The sequence below is a fragment of the Neolamprologus multifasciatus genome, chromosome 13 (assembly GCF_963576455.1).
Source record: "Neolamprologus multifasciatus chromosome 13, fNeoMul1.2, whole genome shotgun sequence".
Taxonomy (NCBI): domain Eukaryota; kingdom Metazoa; phylum Chordata; class Actinopteri; order Cichliformes; family Cichlidae; genus Neolamprologus; species Neolamprologus multifasciatus.
In genome coordinates, this window is record NC_140451.1 from 8089258 (window position 1) to 8109117 (window position 19860).

The window sequence follows — 19860 nt, forward strand, 5'->3', positions numbered from 1 at the left end:
GTACACAGCATGTGCTCAGTTAATGACAGCGCTGATTAAGAATCGTGTGCTTTACATTTTTTCACTGGTCTTGCTGGATGTGCACTCTAAAAGCACATGAAATGCAAAAAATAAAATAATACTGTAACTCCTTCTCTTTCAGCTCCTTCCAGTTTCTGTGTTTATCATATTTGTGGGATGTGATGCGCTTGGAGACTGTTTTTGCTGCTGTGATGCAACATTTAAGTGGTCTGACTGAAATCTGTTCTCATGTTCAGGGTTGAAAGGTCACCAAAGCAAAGCAAGTAAAATCTGGGAAATGTTCAGTTTCTGTTTACATTTTTTTACTTTAACAATATTTCTACGGCACATTATGTTTATAATGTACAAATTGATAAATATCTCAGGTTCACAGCTTGTTGCTTAGGACCGCAAGGTTTACAGTTTTGGGTTCATGTATAATCCATCTGCAAAGAGAGCCGACGGAGGCACAGGGGGAGCTGAAGGTTATAAATAGTGTCAGACTTTATACATGAAAAATCTGTTTGCATGGATGTTTTCCTCATCACGCTTTTCTGTGCTGACCATATTCTGTTACCCTGCATTGCACAAAGCTACTTTGAAATGTATTTATTGGTGATTGTGTGTCAGTATTGTAGAATGTAAAAACACAACATTTCCAAACCAATCAGATATCAAATTGTCAGTCATCTCCCACTAACCTCGTGTTATCTGGAATCCTCAGGAGCCGGTCAGCGGAGTGAAAAGGATTTATTCATTTATTCATAGAGTGTATTAGCAATTCAATGCATTAGACCAGTTTAGTATGGAGCAGAAAAAAAGTGACAATTTGGAGACAAGAGGTGTGAGGTGGAATGTTTTGCAAGCTATTTGAATATGAATGGAGACGTTTTCACCTAGAATTAAATCAGTCGAGATGGAAGATCCCCGCAATTGCAGAGTGTGGGACTGAGGTGCCATAAAGAGATACCTTCTGAGACAAGTTCTCTCAGAGCAGTCGTGGACACTCATATGTTCCTAATTATTATCAGTAACATTATCTCTAAAACGCTAACGGTCGGTGTGAGTCAGCCTGTCGTTAACGCTGCTGGCCAGGCTCTCGTTAAATTCTAATTTAGGAACACCTGCTAGTCAGATTGCTTTGAATATTTGTCAGAGATAAAGGTCAGTTTGTTTTCAAACAAGCAGGGCAGAAGAGGGGTAAATCTGAGCATGGTGCCAGATCTGTCCGCTGGCTGGCCAGCTGCGCATCTGGGAGAAGAGCTGGCTAATAAATTGGCACAGCGGCCACGTCAGGCTCTGGACTGACCAGCCTCCAGCCAGCAAGAGTCATCCAAAAACAAAAAAAAGAGAAAGAAAGAAAAGAACAGTGCTGCCTAATAAATGAGTTAGTCCCAGGAAATGTTACTTCAGCATAAACAAAATGTTCAGGAAACTTTAGAAAGCATTTCGTGCACATATTTAAACTTAAATATCTATTAAATCTGCTTCAGTGGCACTGCCTGGACCGACAGCAGCTGGCTGGAAAATAGCAACATGTTTCCCAGCCTTATTTAAACTTCCTAAAACTGAAAAAGTAACAGAAACATGCCTGTGGATCCTTTAGCAAAAACTACCGCAGTGGAGAGTTTTTGGAAGCTTTTACTTTTATCTCAGACACATTTTTGGAAGACATGTTGCTGGGTTTTTGATGATGCCGTTCGGCTAAATCTATCGACGTTCAGATAAAATGATAAAAATCTGTATTAAAAGTGCCTTTGGGGTTGCTCCCTACAGCAGCGACACACACACAGAGTCTAGAGTTTAATTTTTAAATTCTATCTATTACGTTTTCTGTAGTTACTGTCTAAAAAATACACTGTTGCAATGTTGAATGTTCATATCAAACATGTATAATGAAGTTAGTGGACGCACGAGCAACTGCCAGTGGTTGGAAACTGTGGAACAACTGAATTTAATGAATATAAAAACAACAAAAACCAAGATTACACGGAACAAAGAAAGAAGCTTTAACTGACCTCAGGTCAGCAGGTAGCTTTTAAAAAAACCCAAAAACAACAGGGCCGCAGTGAAAACACCCTCAGATCGGATTCAGTGATCAGTCAAATGATCTGAAAGCGGCACTGGTGACCTTACTAATATGATTGTAAAAACTGAGCGGTCCAAAATAGTCCCGAGGTTCCTGACTTGCTTATTGTGTTTCAGAGAACGAGATCATAAACATGAATACGTCTTCTGTCTTTGACTTTGTGGATCAACAACAAATATTTCCATCTCATTTCTGTTCCGTTCTAAAAACCTTCAAGAGATCCAACAGCCAACGCAGCTTCTTAATTTGTGAACAGTGGGTAAGATCAACTGTGTATGAATGATATATGATGATTCCTCATGACAGTACCAAGTGGCAGCATGTAAAGATTAAAAAGTAATGGACCTAAGACAGATCCTTAGGGACCACCTGATTAAATTTTGTGCAGATCTAAAACTTTAGGTATGATGAAAACCATTCACGAACTTGACCTTTTAATCCAATTGAATAAAGGTCATGATGTATTTTATTTTCTTTAAAAACAAACCAAAATTCCCATCAGCAGGAATTGTACTTTACAAGAAACATCACTAAAAGTGAGTAAATAGAGTTTATACTGTGAGTATTTACTGAGGAAATCTGTCAGTGGAAAATGCTACGAGCTATGTGAGCTTTTGGATACACAGACAATTTGTGTTAATTCACTGGGATTTGTCAACATGGAAAACTGTTCTATATTGTGTTTCTTTTGAGCCCAGCAAGTTATGGGAGTGACAAATAGCCAGCTGCATTTACTGATCGCAAACATACAGAAACAGTCCGAGTGTTATTGAATTCAGCAGTGCAGCTATGAGACCGCTTTAGTCTCGTGCACCAGGGGATTTGAAGGGTAGTGTTAATGAGCAATCACAACTGAAAAGAGAAAAAGGCTGTTCATATGGGCTCTGTCCAGGGCTTAGACTTGGCTCCAGATTTCATGTCTCCAAGCAGCGGGAAGGACGGCGGCGCAGGCTCTGGGTGAGATGCTGTCACAACGCTGGCTGTAATCTCTGACCACCAGCTGCACATAGCACCTGTTTATCTCTCCTACAGAGCGCTTTTTAGAGGTGGCCAGACGAGCGCACAGACACACACAATAAGCATTAATTCAGGGACCACGCCGTTTCTCCGTATATTTCTCTATGTGCTATTAGAAGCTATTGGACGCAGGGGGAATCTAAAGGCGAGGAGTAGCGCCACAGATGAGAGCACCTGCCTGTCTCTGCCTCACAGAATCCATGCTTTGCATCACAACAGCTCAGATGCTCACTTTTAATAGTTTTGAGCTCTGGAGCATGAAACCAACTTTGTTTTTGTTTTTTTGTGTGTGTGTGTGTTTTTGCAGCACAATCATTATTTAATAAGGACGACGACAGGCGAATGACCCTAATAACAAGGAGCTTGGCGGGCTGCTTCCTGGAGTTGATCTCCGTAGGGTCAGCCAGGGGCGCCTGGCAAGCAAAGAGACACGTACCTACGACTGAACAGCACATGAAAACATCCAACAGTCTAAATAAAGGCAGCTCAGTTATTCACCCATATGTTCTAGAAACTTGAGGATCCTTAATGAGGCGATACGAGCAGCAATTACAGATTAACAGTGGGGCTTCTGAAGGGAGCAGCTACATGTAAACTGATTTAAAACCAGAAGTAATCCATTTTTAAAAAAAAAGTAACATAAATTCATTAATTTTTCAGCAGAGTGCACATTGCACAGAGCCAAGTGAAAGAGAAGAGATTATTCAAGGATGCTGTAATTAATATTGCCATAGAAGAAAAGGCCAGCGCAGCAGCTGCTGTGTATTACAGTGTCTCAAGCGTTCAAATGCAAACGAAACCATGATTCAGGTTTCTATTTAAACAACGCAGCCTACCTAAATTTGCTGGAATAAATTCCACTGGGACTCAATGTGACCTATCTGCTGGTACGACCCATCTACTGCAGATCATGAGACTAATTATATATTCCACCGAGATGATCTGTCCAGCTCCAACCTCAGCTGCTGAACGGGTGGAGGATGTTAATTCAGGAGGTCACTGGATAATGATTCCACGGGGCACTGGAGAATTCACAGTAATTTAAAAAAAAAAAGAAAAAGATTCAATCTCTGGAGTGAAAAGTGCTGGATTTAGTTGAGCTAAGGAGGGGGAAAGGTTTCTGAATGCAACCTAGCACATCTCCACTCATTTTTAAAGGAGGTAAATACAAAAAAAAGTTCAGTGGAATTAAAAAGCTAAGTACACCATGAGAAGCTTTTTCAATTCCCTTATTCCTTATTAACTTAATAAAGAATTATGAAAGAAGATGAGTGGAAAACACTGAAGACTGACAGGTCTATTGGCAAGAGCCTCAAACGATGCTTAAAATAGCAAATCAGGAAGTTCATTACTATCTTTTAATAATGTGTGTCATCCATCACCGAGAAGAGATCGCATCACATGTAGTACCATTACTCATGGCTTTTACAATATATATATATTAGACATCACAGTAAAGCGCCTTAATAATAAGCACAAAGCTCGGAGTTTAAGAGCCTCGCTGAAGGAGACACAATTGAATCTAAAGCATGACTGAGGTTGTAAACCCTGGCACCAGTGCCCCCAGGCATTACAAGATGAGTTATGGTGGCCATAAACTTTATATAAAAGATGGACGTATCTTCAGGATCTAAAAAGTGAAGCCAGTGCGGAATTACCTTAAACTTGGGCCAAGTCCTGTTGCAAAACGAGCTCTATGTTAAGACAGACTTCTGCTCTCTTGTTCTCAGACCTCAGAAAATGCTCTCTTGATGAGTTTATGGTCTCCGTCGCTATTTGGAGGTCATGATGTTCATTTTGTAAACTATCATCAATAAGGGTGATAAAGCAGATGCTTTATAAGACGCTAAACGCTTTCAGTTAGCGTCATAAAATCTTACACGCTGCATTAAAGTGGTTGGCTCTCATATTGGCACTGGCGATGGTTTTATTATGTTTAAATATGCTTCATACGCCCAGACCCATGAATTCATATCAACTTAAGAGCTTGAACTAAAAACAAACTGTAGAAAATTTATTCTTGTTGTTTTATAGTTCACCATCTGTTGTAGATGACACCGCTAACCGCAAATGGGAGACAATCTCTCAAACATATTTTTACCATTTTATGGAAAGGTTCTTTTATGCATTATACTGAACTGAATTTATAAAGAAGAGTGTGCTCATTAGGACAAACAGCAGAAAACTAAACTTGCTGGAAAGAACAATTTAAAAAGCAAAAGACACATTTAATAAGGGCTGAATTCTATTCAGTTTCAGGTCCTTGTACTGTACATGCTGGCTCAATGCACGTCTATTAGTAGAGCAATGAAACTAATCTTTGTAACCCACAAATATACTGTATATTATTCAGATTGACTCATTGGTTACTGGGAAAGTTATGGCCCTCCACAACAGTCCCAGTTGTGGAAGGTCACAAAGCCAACTTGTTTCTGCTCAATATTCACTTCTATTTCTTTATAAGCTTCGTTTTGCAGCCCTCCACAACAGTCCTAGTTTCTCATGTGGCCATTTGGGAAAATTAGTTGCCAACGGCTGATCAAGAACCATCAATGACCTTTTAGTGTAGGATAGCAATAATAACATTATTAAACCCTAATAAGATACGAGGTCTTGGGACAGACTACCACTCTTTCACCTGTTTTTGTATCAACTAATATATTGATGAAATCACAGTCCTGTAACATTTCAGAGGAGACTGACCTGCAGCTACTCTCTCTGTGATTTTGCAGGCTAAAACTCTGAGTTCATATCTCAGTATATAAATCCAAATTTGCCTTCTTCCACTCTAAATCTTTCATATGTTAAAAAAAAAAAAAGAAAAAAATACTGATCTAGCTCTGCACCCCAACCATCTGCCTCAGCCTCCGGCTCTTTTCTACCCAGGCCTCCCTCTGGTTAATCTCAGTGTTACGCACTCCTTGAACACATGCACTTATTAAATGCTTATTAGCTGAACATATCACTTGGTAACAAAAAAGCCCTTTCATGTCGCGCTTCAAAGCAGAGCGTCCCTGTTAAATCCCACTGATGGCTGTATGTTGTTTACCTTTCGGATCCACCTTCCTCCTCCGCCTCGTCCTCTCCACTGTTCTGCTATAGTTAGCAGTCCTATCAATTGCTGTCAGAAGGCCTAAAGCTCCAGGGACTACAAGGCTTGCAGCGAGGAGAAAAAGGTTGGGTGTTAAATTTAGTGGGCTCAGTCAGGAAGCTGCAGATTTTGTGTTTTCTAGGTCAGGTAAGTGCCAAGTCGGCCAGAAGCCTCTGAGACACACGGGTGAAACATGGACAGTGAGGGAAACATGGACAGAGAGGGATGAAGGGGGGGGGGGAGAGAAGGAGGGCAGCCCGCGTCTTTTCTATTAAGTTCTCCAGAAATGTACTGTATGTTAAGGGCTGTGCATTCTCCATTGCCTCAGGTTAACGTTCAGCTCATGCCTGTTGTTGGTAAGAATGATTTAGAAAGACGTGCCTAAGTAAAGGGTAACCCGGAAACGTGCAAATGCGCCCACTCCCTTGCACCAAACACGCTCCTCTCACCGACGTTTCATTCTGGTAAGAGTGCTGTGAGTGAGTCGAGAGAGGAAAACACAGTTTCAGGGTCGGATAAACATGTCATCCTGGGAGAAGAAAGAATAATTTGCACTTTCATTTGGTTCATTCCACTGGATGTCTCCTGCTCCACAGCGGCTGCTGTCAGCCTGCAGGAAATGAACGTGTTTACTGAGCTCGGCCATCCATTTGCTCAGCTGCGGGAAGACGGCAGCCATGACCATTAATACCGGACTTCTCTGAGGCTTAGCTGTGCAAAATGAAGCTATGTGATACAAGCAAAAGAGAAAAAGATAAGAAAGAGGGATACATTTTCCTCTCTAGTATAAGAACAGTCTCAAATACAGATATAAATACATATAAATGATGGCACTTGCACCACAAGCACACCTGCATAAAAACACATTATTCTAGCAGACTGAGAGCGCTTCGCTCTCCAAAGGAAATGATTTGCTTTAGGCATCATTTACAAAACTCTACAGAAATGTATTAACTTTTCAACATGCAGTGCTATCTTCAAAAGCCCTATTTGTCTGACTAACACTTCAAAAGTTCATCGTTTAAGGGCACATTCTGCATATCTGACTAGCTCGAGTCAGTGAACTTTTGGCACTTTTGGATAAAGGATGTATGTGACCAGTCAACCAGTTGGTTTCACTACTTTTTTTTCAGTGCCATTTATCATTTAGGAATAAACGAACATATTGGTTGAATGTTGGTATTGGTCAACTGGCTGTGTTGACTGATATCTTCATTTCAACATATAAGATGGAATTGACAGCAAGTGACTGATATTTGTCAAGTTTCTGGTGGCCAAACCTTTAAAAAATCTGATGAACAAAGATGAAAATAACAATGCAGATTAGGCTGAGCCTATCGTCCATCGTTTTTACAAGGACGATTTATTTATTTCTTTGCCCATGAGTAAGTTTGCTAGTAATAATGGAGCTAATAGAAGCAGTCAACAGAAAAAATAATAATAATAATAGGAGCGCTGTTTTAACAGCAGCCTTTTTCATCTGCGACCAAATGCACCCGCCTCACAGTGCGCCCAAATGTAGCGATTCATTTACTCAAACTCACAACAGAAAGAAAAAAAGGGAGTAGCCTATGTTCAGAAAAAAGCATTTGTACATGGACAGATAAAATGCTCATGCAAGTTAGTCGTGCTCGCACTATATGTCTGCATAAGCGGCACACCACTTTGGTTATATCCTTAGGTTTCATCCGGTTTAAACCTCTTTCATCCGGTTTAAAGCCAAAGAAATCCCAAACTGGCAACTTTTTTTTTTTTTTTGCAAGTAGTTCGTCCATGTTTGGACTTCTTCTGTGTTGTAAATGCATGAATTAGTCCGTGCATGATTACATTGCTCCGCCCATCAAAAGGTCTTGTTGATCGTCAGTTGAAATATATCGCCCAACCCTAATACCCTATTTTACTAATGTACAGACCAGCTAACTGCTGGTTCCAAGATGTTCTGAAGCGCTGACAGACAGCAGCCGCTGCCTCTTTGTGACAGGAAATTGTAAACAAGCAAATCAGTGTGGTTCTACAGTGATTTAATGTAGAAAGATTAAAGTATTGTTGACTGCTAAACTAATTAATCTTTCAGTTCTCGTCATAAGCCATATCCATGGGCCTGCTATGACAGAATACATTTAACCAAGAAATGAAAGCACAATATTTTACAGAAACACAGACAAAAGCTGTGGATGCATTTAATCTGGATTTGTCATATTACAGTGAAACACTGGTTGTCCTCTCAGAAACGAGAGAGGAAAAAATAAAAGAGGATCTGTGCTGAATGCACTAAACTAAGAAACACTTTACATACACAATGATAAACTAATACAAAAATTCTAAAGACACACTTGCCTGTCTGTGCTTTCCTCTAGTTTATATAAAACAGACGTTTGAAGCCGTTCGTGTATGAAGGCGAGGAAATGTAAGGACCACATAACGAGGATTACGTGCATCAAAGAAGGTAATGGAGACCAAAGATGCACAAAAAGGGCCTGAAGGCTCATCTCCACTATAGGTTTACTGAAGCTGTTTGAGGTGTAGCTGAGTGCTCCATTAAGAGTGGAAATATCTCATACATATTCATCAACATGATATAACTTGCAGTTTGCCATGTGCTATCTTGTAATATATAACAAAAACAAGAAACATACACTTTATATAAAACATGGCCGTAGCCATCGTGATGTCATCCACTGTTAAGTCCCCTTATAAGCCTGAAGCTTGGCCATACCCTGAATAACTGTCCTTCCTGGCTTTTCTAATGATGACCTTTAGTTACAAAATGTACTTCATCTTTTATTCATCATGACCTGAAACTAGTGACTGAGCCCATACACCATCGGGAAAGGAAATTTAAATATCAATTAAGCCAGCAGTCACTATCCGGTCTTTAAGTGACGACGTATGAACGCTGCCTTCGGGTCCAAACTACTCTGCATTTATTAAGGCTGTTGTGTTTTTAACATTTTTTAATGCTTTGTAACTTGCTGTATTTAATCTGAACAAGCCCCTAAAAAGAAGTCAGTGATCACTGTTGGCCTTTCTCTGTTTTTATTACCGCTGTTCATCGGCAGCACATTTTAAAGCTCAGTTTTTAAAACCTTACGATGTAACTACAGCAGACCATGCAGCAGTACATTAATGACTAACCTCGTATTGCGGATGGATTATCTTGATTATCTCAGTTGTTCTCCTGACTGAAGTTTGGTCTGTTTACAGCATCCTGCCATGAGATTGCATTTGTCCCAAACCATCAGGAACTATAACTTTTATCAAGGGGAAAAAAGTTCATTGTGCTCATATGTTTATATTATGCTAACCATAGCTAGCCAACATTATATACCAGCTAGCCCAACTTCAGTAACCCTACAAACGTCACTGCTGTTTAGTTTTCTGTCTTCATTTATGTTGGAAGTGATAGCAGAGCTGTAATTTTTAATTTTTGAGAAATCCCTCAGTCATGGTGTATATCTTTAGATGAAAACCAGCGAGCTAACTCCCTGCTAACTTCTAACTCCTATTATAAACTTCATAAATTCTGTTTTCATGGATGCCTGGATGTTAAACTTGATTGTTACACCTGATAAAGCAGCCACACTGATCACTTGATTAAAGATGAAAGAATTTAGACAGCTTTTAACGCTCAGTGATGCCGCAGTGTTCGTTTGACTTTGGGATCTGAAGCGAAGTTTGGACCCTGAAACGACCAATGATGTCAGACTTAAAGACCAGATTAAGTTTGGGCAAGCCCATAACTGAAAAAACAAACCAAACAAACAAACAAAAAAGGTGCTTTTCAATGGTTTTCCACTCATACCACTGCCAAAAATAATGGATTAATCCTGAAAAGTCAATAAAGGAATGCTTCTGTTATTATGAAAGTAATACCAACAATAATCCAGCAAAGGAGAATTTGGACTTTTATTAAAAGTGAGTCTGTAAGATGTAAAACTGATCGCTGTTTTCACTGAGAATGTGCAATATACCTAGTTTGCTACCTTTGTTAACTTCAGGTATTTGACATCATCATAATCCTGACTGGTCACAGCTCCAGTCCTCTCTCTAGCTGAGGTGTCCTTCTCTGGGCAAAAGTTCCACATTCCTTCCCTTGTGAGACCGACCGCTGACTGACCCGTCAGTATTACAGCTTTCACAAAGGCATTGATTGATTGATTTGTGTCGGTAAGCCCTGCCTACGTTAACTGGCAGGCTTTCTGCTCTTACTACAGCACATAAGCAGTATGCAAACATCATGCTGGCAGACTTGTTATTTCATTCTTATTTCCAAGCTGACAAAGACAAATAGCCTTTAGGATGATGACTAACCACTACATTTGACAAATGGGACACAGCATCAGCTAATGCAGCTCCAGTTACTGTGCTGCCAACTTCCCCCCAAAAATAAAGAGCAGTACAGAGTTACTCTGTTACACTAAACTCTGTGGCGAACAACTCAACAGTTTTGCAATGACGACACAAAGTATCAGTTCATATCTTATCAACTGTTGGCCCAGGTACTGGTAGTTAGGAATAAGCAGTTAGTCAACTCTAAATATGGAAAGTTTTAAATCAATTTCAGACCACTTTGCTCTGGTAAATGTGGTTGAGCGCATCCAAAGACTAAGAAAATCAACCCCCATAACTCCTTTAACTACAAAGTCAGCTTCAAACCCTTCTTTTGGATGGTTTTGTTACTTAATTTTGTCATACTGAAGGTACTCACACCTAAAAATGTCAATTTATAGTATCTTCAAAGATTGCCAAGACATAAATATCTTAAAGACTCTTATCTTTCCTGAGGTCCAGCCTGAGGGCACGGCATCGCTGATCAAAGGACACAAAGTTTGCAGGCAGATGGAAAAACTTATCTGACCTTTTAAAGTCAAATGAGAATTATTTGATCGCAGATTCTTATCAGTTTTAATCAGAAAATGTAACCTTATCTGAAGAAAAACGCTGGCTACTGTCACAGTTTTGAAATCCATTCTCCATGCTTCTGCACAGATATCAAAAAAATGTGGAGGTGGAACAAAGCTCTCTCTCCTGTTTGTAGAAGGTACATAATGATGCTGTACATGACAATACTGATACTTGTGTTATTCTCTGGGGAAGAGGGGTTGGAATGATAATGAAGAAAACCAAGAATTTAACCCTATTATTAGTAGAAATGCAGCAATACCCAGAATACCCTGATGATTAATACGTCTATGTACCGAAGGCACACTTTGGCAAAGTTGGACGGTGATGAAATAAGATTCAGGCTCCAGCGGAGAATTTGGAGGTCATGATGGCTTTCTGGCTCGCAGCAATGCTGCCATTCTCATTTTCTACCCTATATGTTATATTTTGTTGGCAGGAATGTTAATATTAACGCCTCCAAATGGCCTATTTTTTCTTTTTTGGATTTCACAATCTGCTGGTCCATTTATTGTAGATAAAAAAAATGGTTGAAATCATACAGTTGAAATAAATAAACCAGGGAACATCAAGCTCTCTGCGTGGTATGTTAAAGCACCTATTCCAACCATATATCCCCGTCTTCTTCTTCTTTATGTTGCTGTGCAGTGTAGGTTTACTCGGTGACACCTATAGAGGTGTAGTGTAACGGAAGAGCGCGCATTTCTAGGCTAATTGGTTGCCGAGGGCTATGCTGTGGCTGAGCTGCAAGATGCAAAACTTTCATCTAAGTAAAGATGAGAGTTGGTTTTGAGAGGTGCAAAGAAGGGAGGGATGAGAAGTAAAAAGCAGCTACTGTCAGTCTTTAGAGACAGGAGGACTGATTGGCCGTCTGGGAGCCCAACAGAGGTTTAAAAATACAGAAAAAAGTTGAAAACGTTGAAGGCTTGATCACCTCCTGACCTTTCCATAGATATGATGAGTGTCACAGCCTCTTGCGGTGTCCGTTTCCCTCATCTCCATCTCGTTTTTACTCCCACTCATTTCCAGCAGCTGTCTCTGTTCGTCTGCATTCCCATTTCCATCCTAATGAGGCTTTATTCTCACTGAAGCATCTGCACGGCACAGGGAAAGAAGACGCAGGAACCGCCGGCTGAGTTCATCCACAACTCCTGCCCTTCCCTGTCTCTCTCCATCCACCTCTCTCCTATCTGTTTAGATGTTTACCTGTCCATGTGACTGTTGACATTAGGAAGCTGTCACTAAACTGCTGTCGCTGCCAATGACTGTCATGTCCCCCTCGAGTGTTAGCCCCCCTCCAGAGCTCTAAAGCACAGGCTTTAATAAGCCCAGCAAGAGAAATGCCAGCTTCCTATGCAGCCTGAGCTGAGAACATTGGAGTGACAAAGAAGAGGGGGGCGAAAGTCTGATGCACACAGGGAAAAGTTAGAGAGGAAAAGAGAGAGCAGGAAATTATTCTTACTCTTACTATGTATATGGCCCAACAGGCCTAGCCGTCATGATACAGATAAGCTACATCCTCCTGGAAAGCAGCTACCATTACAGTCTCCCCCATCTGCTGGAAGGCAGATGCTTCAAAACAGAGTGAGAAGTAAAGAGAGACGGCAGGAATTCAAACAAAATTAATGCCATATTTTATCTTTAATAATCCTATATATTGCTTTACCAAAACAGCTTGTTTTTGTGTTTTTTAAAACTACCATCTCTCTTAAACCAACTTGAATTGAATAGTGAGCACAGCCATTAGGCATTATGTAACAAAAAGCCAGGGATGGGAGGGATGGGAGGGAGGGAGACGGTACCTGCACTGACGTTTAAAAAGAAGGAATAGGAGGAGGAGGGGTGGTGGAGGTGGTGGAGCTCTCCGACAGGGGGAAAACTGAGATTTCAGTAAAGCTCAGTCCAAAGCAGTTTCCTAATGATTTCCCTGTAACATTAGTCCTCGAGGACCCCGTCACAGCAGACTACTGTGAGCAGCACCAGACAGTTAATGAGACAAAAACAAGACGCTCTTACAGCCAGGAGGCTGCTTCGAGATGAAGCTTGATTAATTTAATTGATTATCTGTGAATAAGTCTTGAGCCTCTCCTCAGTTCTTTATATTTTGCCTGTACTGAGCCAGATGTTCTTCTTGAGCAACATTTCTTTAGACTTTCTGAAGGTTATTTAAAGTTTTTCTTTGGACAACTGCTTTTTCACCCATTTTCAGTCAAGTCCTTGTACTGATCACTTCCAGAGCAAAATTTTGGTTTCCTGTTGAAAACCACTTACAAAGCACACAACTTAGCAAAGAACCAATTTTAAATTGTATTGTTAGTGATTTTGTTACTAGCACTCTGTCACAAAACACACCATTTCTTCCCGTTTCTTTGGAGTGGACAAGTAGGGCACAGAAAAAAAGGGGACAGGCCGAAAAAACTATGTACAGCACAGGAACAGTACTTGAAAGTCATAGCAAACACCTGACACAGGACCTGAAAGATGCACCTGGTCCTTCAGTTGATCCATCTAGTGTTCACCAAAGCCTCATCTCATGGTATCAGTGAAGGGTGGCTGTCAAGAAGCCATCATCAAGGAAGGGAAACAGGGAGAAAAGGCTGAGGGATGCCAAATTACACAAGAACTGGACTGAAATCAGTGGCAGCAGGTTTTATGGGGAGATGAACCAAAATTTGACATTTCTGGTTCAAATTGCTGGTAATATGTCTACAACCGCCTGTAAAGCTCTGTACTGTACAGCTCTGTCATAGTTTGGGTCTGCATTTCAGCCAGGGTGGTGGGGATTTTGTCAAAATTGATGGAATTATGAACTCAGAAAAGTACCACCAGACTTTGATGCACCATGCAATACCATCTGGAAAGCGTCTGACAGCTGACGCCTGGCAGCAGCTTACTAAACACAACAAAACACCATCATTCATGGACTGATCTGAGCCGTGTGGGATCATCTTGGCAGAGAATAGAACAAAAAGGCAGCTAATATCGAAAGAAGAGCTCTGAATGTCCTTAAAGAAGCCCAGAGAAGTATTCCTGAAGACTACTTAAAGGAATTCCAAAGAAAGGTGCCTAAGAGAGTTCAGGGTGTGCTGAAGATAAAGATGCTCATACCTAATATTGACTCTCAAGCTCATTATGTAAACTGTTTTTGCCTTTTATAGTGTATTTTCATGTACGTTTTCCAAATTTAAACTGATGCACCCATTTCCCATTACCCAGCAAGTTAAAAAGAAATAAGGTGTGGCTCAAACTTTTGCACAGTCCTATATTTTGCACCTATAAAATGTTTTGGCATCTGATAAACCTTTAAAAGCACTGACCTGCTACTCCAACTATCTAACTGTTTTAAACAACACGCACTTACCAGCAGTTGTGTTGCGTTTTTGTCAGGTTAGCGGCTCAGACCTAAAACAGCCCTACATTATCTCTAATTCAGTTCTGGACCCAAGCTTTTATTTGTCCTCCTGTACTCAGGCACAAATTAGACTTTTCAGGTACAAACCGTAATATCCAAACCCACGCTGTCATTGTGCCAGGATCAGTTTACATTTTCAGACTGCAGTTGTAGCAGCGGCTACGCTCGGAGAATTTTGATGCAGGATCTTTGGCTGCCAGCAGGCATGCCTCCCTGTGCATTTTTTTGTTTTTTAACTGATGACTGAGGGTAAAGGTTTCACCACGCATCTGTCAGCTGTCAATTAGGGCACTTTAGGTCACAGAGTGCGATATGAGTCCTTGCGGTGCTTAGTCAGGGGCAAAGTACGTCTTCTGTAGTAAGAGTCAAAGTGGTGTCTGCACAAGCTTTTAAGCTAGATAACACGAGGAGGAGCTCTTATAAAACAAGAGGCCTGCTGCAAGAAGATACACACCCAAGTGCTGAGATTGTAAAGATGAAAAGTGAGCAGAGGAAAATGAGCGTTTCAGGAGAAGGACGCGGTTTCCTCTTTTTCCCCTCTGGCAGCCTCACAGCAGGAAGTTATGAGGTAGCCCCAACCTACCTCACATCTCCCCGCTGTGCAAGAACGAGCTCAGCAACACACGCGTTCTCTCTTTCTCGAGTGCATATGTGCACATCTACAGTGCTGCATGCCGATGAACCCATTTTCTTGGAGCACCTACACAAGCTGCAATATACAGATCATGTTTCACAGCGCTACAGCGAGAGGCAAACACCTCCCTCTGTTTGTGCTTCATTCTAGCTTCTCCCGTCTCTTCCCAACCACACACACACCAACACCTTTCTCTTGTGAATTTTATTTTAATCCTTAACATAAAGACAACTATAAATTAGGATAACCAAACCTGTTTTATTACCTCCTACACCTCCCCCACTTAAGTGTGTTCAACAGGAAGCTAAAGGTTGGTGTTGTTAAAGTGTTCAAAAAACAGCAGGAGCTCGGTGCGAGGCCACAGTGGGCCAAAAAACACACACAAGATAACCTCCAGCAAGGACAAAATGTATCTGGATGTCTCTGTGAGCATCTGTCTCACTGTGTAAATGTAGCACAGTGTCTGTGCGTGCACGGCTGGGGAGAGATGCAGCACAGCTGAAAGCCAGCGCTCAGACAAGGATCCGGTGCATCGTCCGTGTCTCGTCTCAGCCAGTTTACTTACAAACTCTTTAAGTTTGAATTTTAAAGCCGACAGTGTGAATGAACTTTATTTACATGTGGCGTTCATCTCAAAGAAACTAGAGTGAGTGTAAATTGTTATTCTAAAAAAATAATGCTTCCCGGCTTACTGCGGATCCACTTCAGTATCATAAGGGAAGTGACAGCAGCTCGAGGGAACAAAGCAATAAGTAAAAATTAACATAAATTCACATGGTAATGTATTCAGCATTGGGCAATGACTTACAGAGGGACATGTTTTTAGAGGGAAAAAGTGTTTTTGTAGAGAGCAAAGAATTTGCACAGGCGTGCACGGACACAAGTATAATGAACAAATATTAGCAGTGATATTTGGGATTTAAAATGAAGATAAACTATTCCAATCTCTGGAGCCCCAATTGTGTATCTCACACACACACGCCCGCCCGCCCGCATGCACACACACAGTCCTGAATTCATTACTGAAGTCTCATCCAGACGTTCAATTGGTACACAAAGGATTTCTTCGGCAGGAGGCAACAAAAAAAAAAAAAAAGGCCCACAAGTTAATCCAAAATGACTGTTTTATCAACAATGGCCACCAACGGTGATATTGGCACCTGTGACAAGGTTGAAAAGAACTGTGGGTAATTTGGTTTCACAAAATGCAGCGTGCACACACGCCAAGTTCTCCTCCTGCCTCTATTCAGCCCAACCGCGCGATGACAAATAGAGCCGCAGAATTGTGCTACTCTGTAATTAAATTGAGACGTGGGGTCAAAATTCCCAATAGATTGAGTGAGATGAAATATAAATTGGCTCTCCTCTAACTGACTTTATAGAAATAATTACATAAGCTGCATTTATAACTGTTATTACATGAGCAAAAAAAAGGACGGCTCTGTTAAGCAGCATACGAGAACTAAAGTGTAATCCCAGCACATTTAGCTTAGTTTGCTTTGATTATTTAGAGATGACGACTGTGGTGGATAATTAAGGGCAAGGAATATACAAGTCGCATGAAAAATGGAGACCACATTACCTTTCCAAAGCTCCCCTTCCCGATGGCCCGCAGTATCTGGAAGTGGTCAAAGTTTACTGTGGAGAAAATGAGAAGCAGTTAGTGAGGACGTGTCAGTTTGAGTTGAGCTATAAACCAGGGAACATGACATGTACGGAACTGTGCAAAAGTCTTGAGCCATCCCTCATTTCTTTATTTGCTTCCAGGGATCTGGACTTCCCTATAATCTTTAAAGTGGTATTAAGGAATAGCTCTCCAGGCTTTTTAAAGTGTTTCTGATTTTTAATCCAGGGCTTGTATTTGACCAGTTTTTGTCTGTTAACACACTTCACACTAATCTATGAAACATTCAAACATAAACACACACCTAAATCACGGAAAGGACCAGAAAACTTAACAAAGAGCCAATTTTAAATTGTATCTTTACACATTTACTTGCAGCCTATTGCAAAAAAACAAAACCCCACATAATTTGTTCCCACTTCTTTAGTTGAAGAATGCAGTTAATAACACCGTTAACACAGACTGACCTGGCAAAATATGGAAAAAAATGAGGGGGTGGTTCAAGACTTTTGCTCGGTACTGTATGAGAAATGGAAATCCAGACTCTCTGTGCACTTCACAATGTATTGGTGCACTTTGGCAGTATTGTGAAGATTAAATGTTTTTTTCAAAGAATTAAAAAGTAGGAGCACAGTGAGAGAGATTAGTGTGTGTGTTGGATAATGAAACATGTGAAAGATGGAAAAGTAGAAATAATAAATCACAACAGTCAAAATGTGAAAAAGCATTTTCCCTGGAGGATCTGTGCAGTGACACACCGTCGCAGTATCGACGATTAGCAAGCAAAACAAAACCCCAGAAATAACATTTGTTAAATGAAGACTCAGCTAAACTTTTTTAAACTTCACATCTGAATAACAAATAACCCACGCAGCACATAGAAACAAATATCTAAAATGAATTTGATCTAGATCGCAATAAAATTTGACACGCTTCCATAAGTTTTATGATCGACTTTTACAAGATCAAATTTGAGCAAGTAAAGACATTTCTCATGAAGACCAGAGGCAGGAGAGTTGTGTTTCAGAAAGACATCCAGCTCAGAGCGCTGAACTCATTCATCTTATTTTTTTTTCCTATTTCAGTATGCATAGTAACACAGCCAGATGTTTTCATTCATTGCCACTGGAGCAGATGCATGTGTGTTCTGCAGACTGATTGAATCCTTCTGTACGCAGCTTAAAATGAGTCCTGAAGGACATGGTTGGATGGAAGTGGTGAGGAAGAGTGTCATGTTTTTTCCTCTGTAATAAATAAACAAAATAATAAGCACAAATATTTTTGTTTTCCAAATATATTATTTATGAGCGCTGAACATGTGATCAAGATTAGACGATAAATACAAGATTAATTTCACTATTCTGGTGTATTTCTACTTAACACCTACCTGACTCATTTTTGAATTAAATTAATGCAACATGTGAGACTAATATTTGTAATCAGATCTTAATTTATGCAATTTTAATTCCAAATTATCCATCATAGACCCCAGAAAAAGCATGAAAAAAAAAGAACACCCAATCCATGATGTTAAAAAAGCCTTGATCATTAGTAGGAAGTCTTTTTAATATTAACCAATATGAGTAAAGTTAGCTTAAAGGCAAAAAATGCCAAAACCCCTGTTTTTCAGGCAGAGGAGAAAAAGAGGGACTTTTTAGAACTAGGAATTGTGCAAAGCTACTCTAGTAGAGTCCAAGAATAAGAATATCATGTTGGAAATAAACATGAAGATGATCAAAACGCATTTCCTCCAACAAATAAATACTATAGAGAGCAGAGCTGCTTCAACATTTAAAAAAACAAAACCCCAACGTCTTTGGCTGAGCACAAACACAAGCACTCAGGAATCAGATTAACCAACAACAGACAACAGCCAAGATTTGTTTCAACAACTCAGAGTAAAGAGTAATTAGCTAACACTGTAACTGTTGGCCAGCAAAATCAACAGTTGCTAACTTTCACATTCAGCAGCTCATTACGACACTTAAAATAAATCTAATTAAGACATTTAAATGTTGGTTGTATTTTCCTTCCCGATGCATGTGACAGGTTAAGACTTACATCTCCAAATGTAGTGGAACTGATTTGAACCAGAGGACTCAGCCACACTGTTACTATGTACTGCATAAACATGTTTACCGATGAAGGTAAACCAGATGCTGTCCTGACTGTGTGACTAAATTTTGTGCTGAAAGCATCAAATCAATTTAATGATTAACTTGCTATAAGAGGTTTTAACTCCACTTGTGACTTTTTCTGGGTTCATAAACCTTTTTCAGGGTCAACTTCAAGCACTTTGTAAGCACGTTCAATGTCCATTTTCAAACTTGGCCAGCACAAAAAAAGGATGCATATTTCACTTCGCATCACCTCAGTAAGACCATGTCAAAGGCCAAATTAAGTCTTCTCATCAGATCTTGATGCTTCTTTTTTATGTGACACAAAAAATAGGAGGAGAAAGATCTTGGCTTGTGTTGTTTTTTAAGTTTATTCATTCAAAACTAACTGTAAGATGCTTAACTACATTGCAGTCTGTGTTGCTAAAGTCCTAAATTATCAAAGTGTCTTTAAAGTGTTTGTGATAATAACATCATGTACAGTAAGACAGGCACAGAGAACAGCACTGACTGGGCTTTGAACGGATGACATACTCGGTTCAATTCAACATATAAGACTTGAAGAATGCACAAGCATCTTTCAAAAACCTATTTAATCAATCATCGGTGATATTATTATATACAATTATAATGTATTGTCCGTCTCCCTTAAATAAACAGGCAGCCTTAAGGTATGAAATATTCATTTGTCTACTGTCTCAGTGGCTGATAGTGTCCCACAGGCCTTAATGTGAGTTTGAAGCAATTATGTTTAAGTTGTTTAATGATAAACAGATTTTGAATGAAAGCGAGGGAACTTCGGTAGCACAAAAAAGTGCATATTCTTTGTGTCCATGTGGATCAGCCATATTACCATTATTTCCCCCTAAGGTTGCCAAAAGCACCAAGTTAAAACTTGAAAAAACTGCAGCAATACACAAGAATATAATCAATATTTTATTTATTCGGTGACTACGTCGCTTTTCCTTCAATCA

General features: G+C 40.1%; 1 protein-coding gene across 3 annotated transcripts in view; it reads right to left on the bottom strand.

Annotated features, from left to right (window-relative positions):
• The window catches only part of stk32c (serine/threonine kinase 32C), a 97038-nt gene that overhangs the window by 39377 nt on the left and 37801 nt on the right, over positions 1-19860 (bottom strand). For all 3 annotated transcript variants that reach the window (XM_085183725.1, XM_085183727.1, XM_085183726.1), the window contains one exon: positions 16728-16783. In XM_085183725.1, the coding sequence (XP_085039851.1) occupies positions 16728-16783 (56 nt within the window). The remainder of the gene's footprint in view (positions 1-16727; positions 16784-19860) is intronic.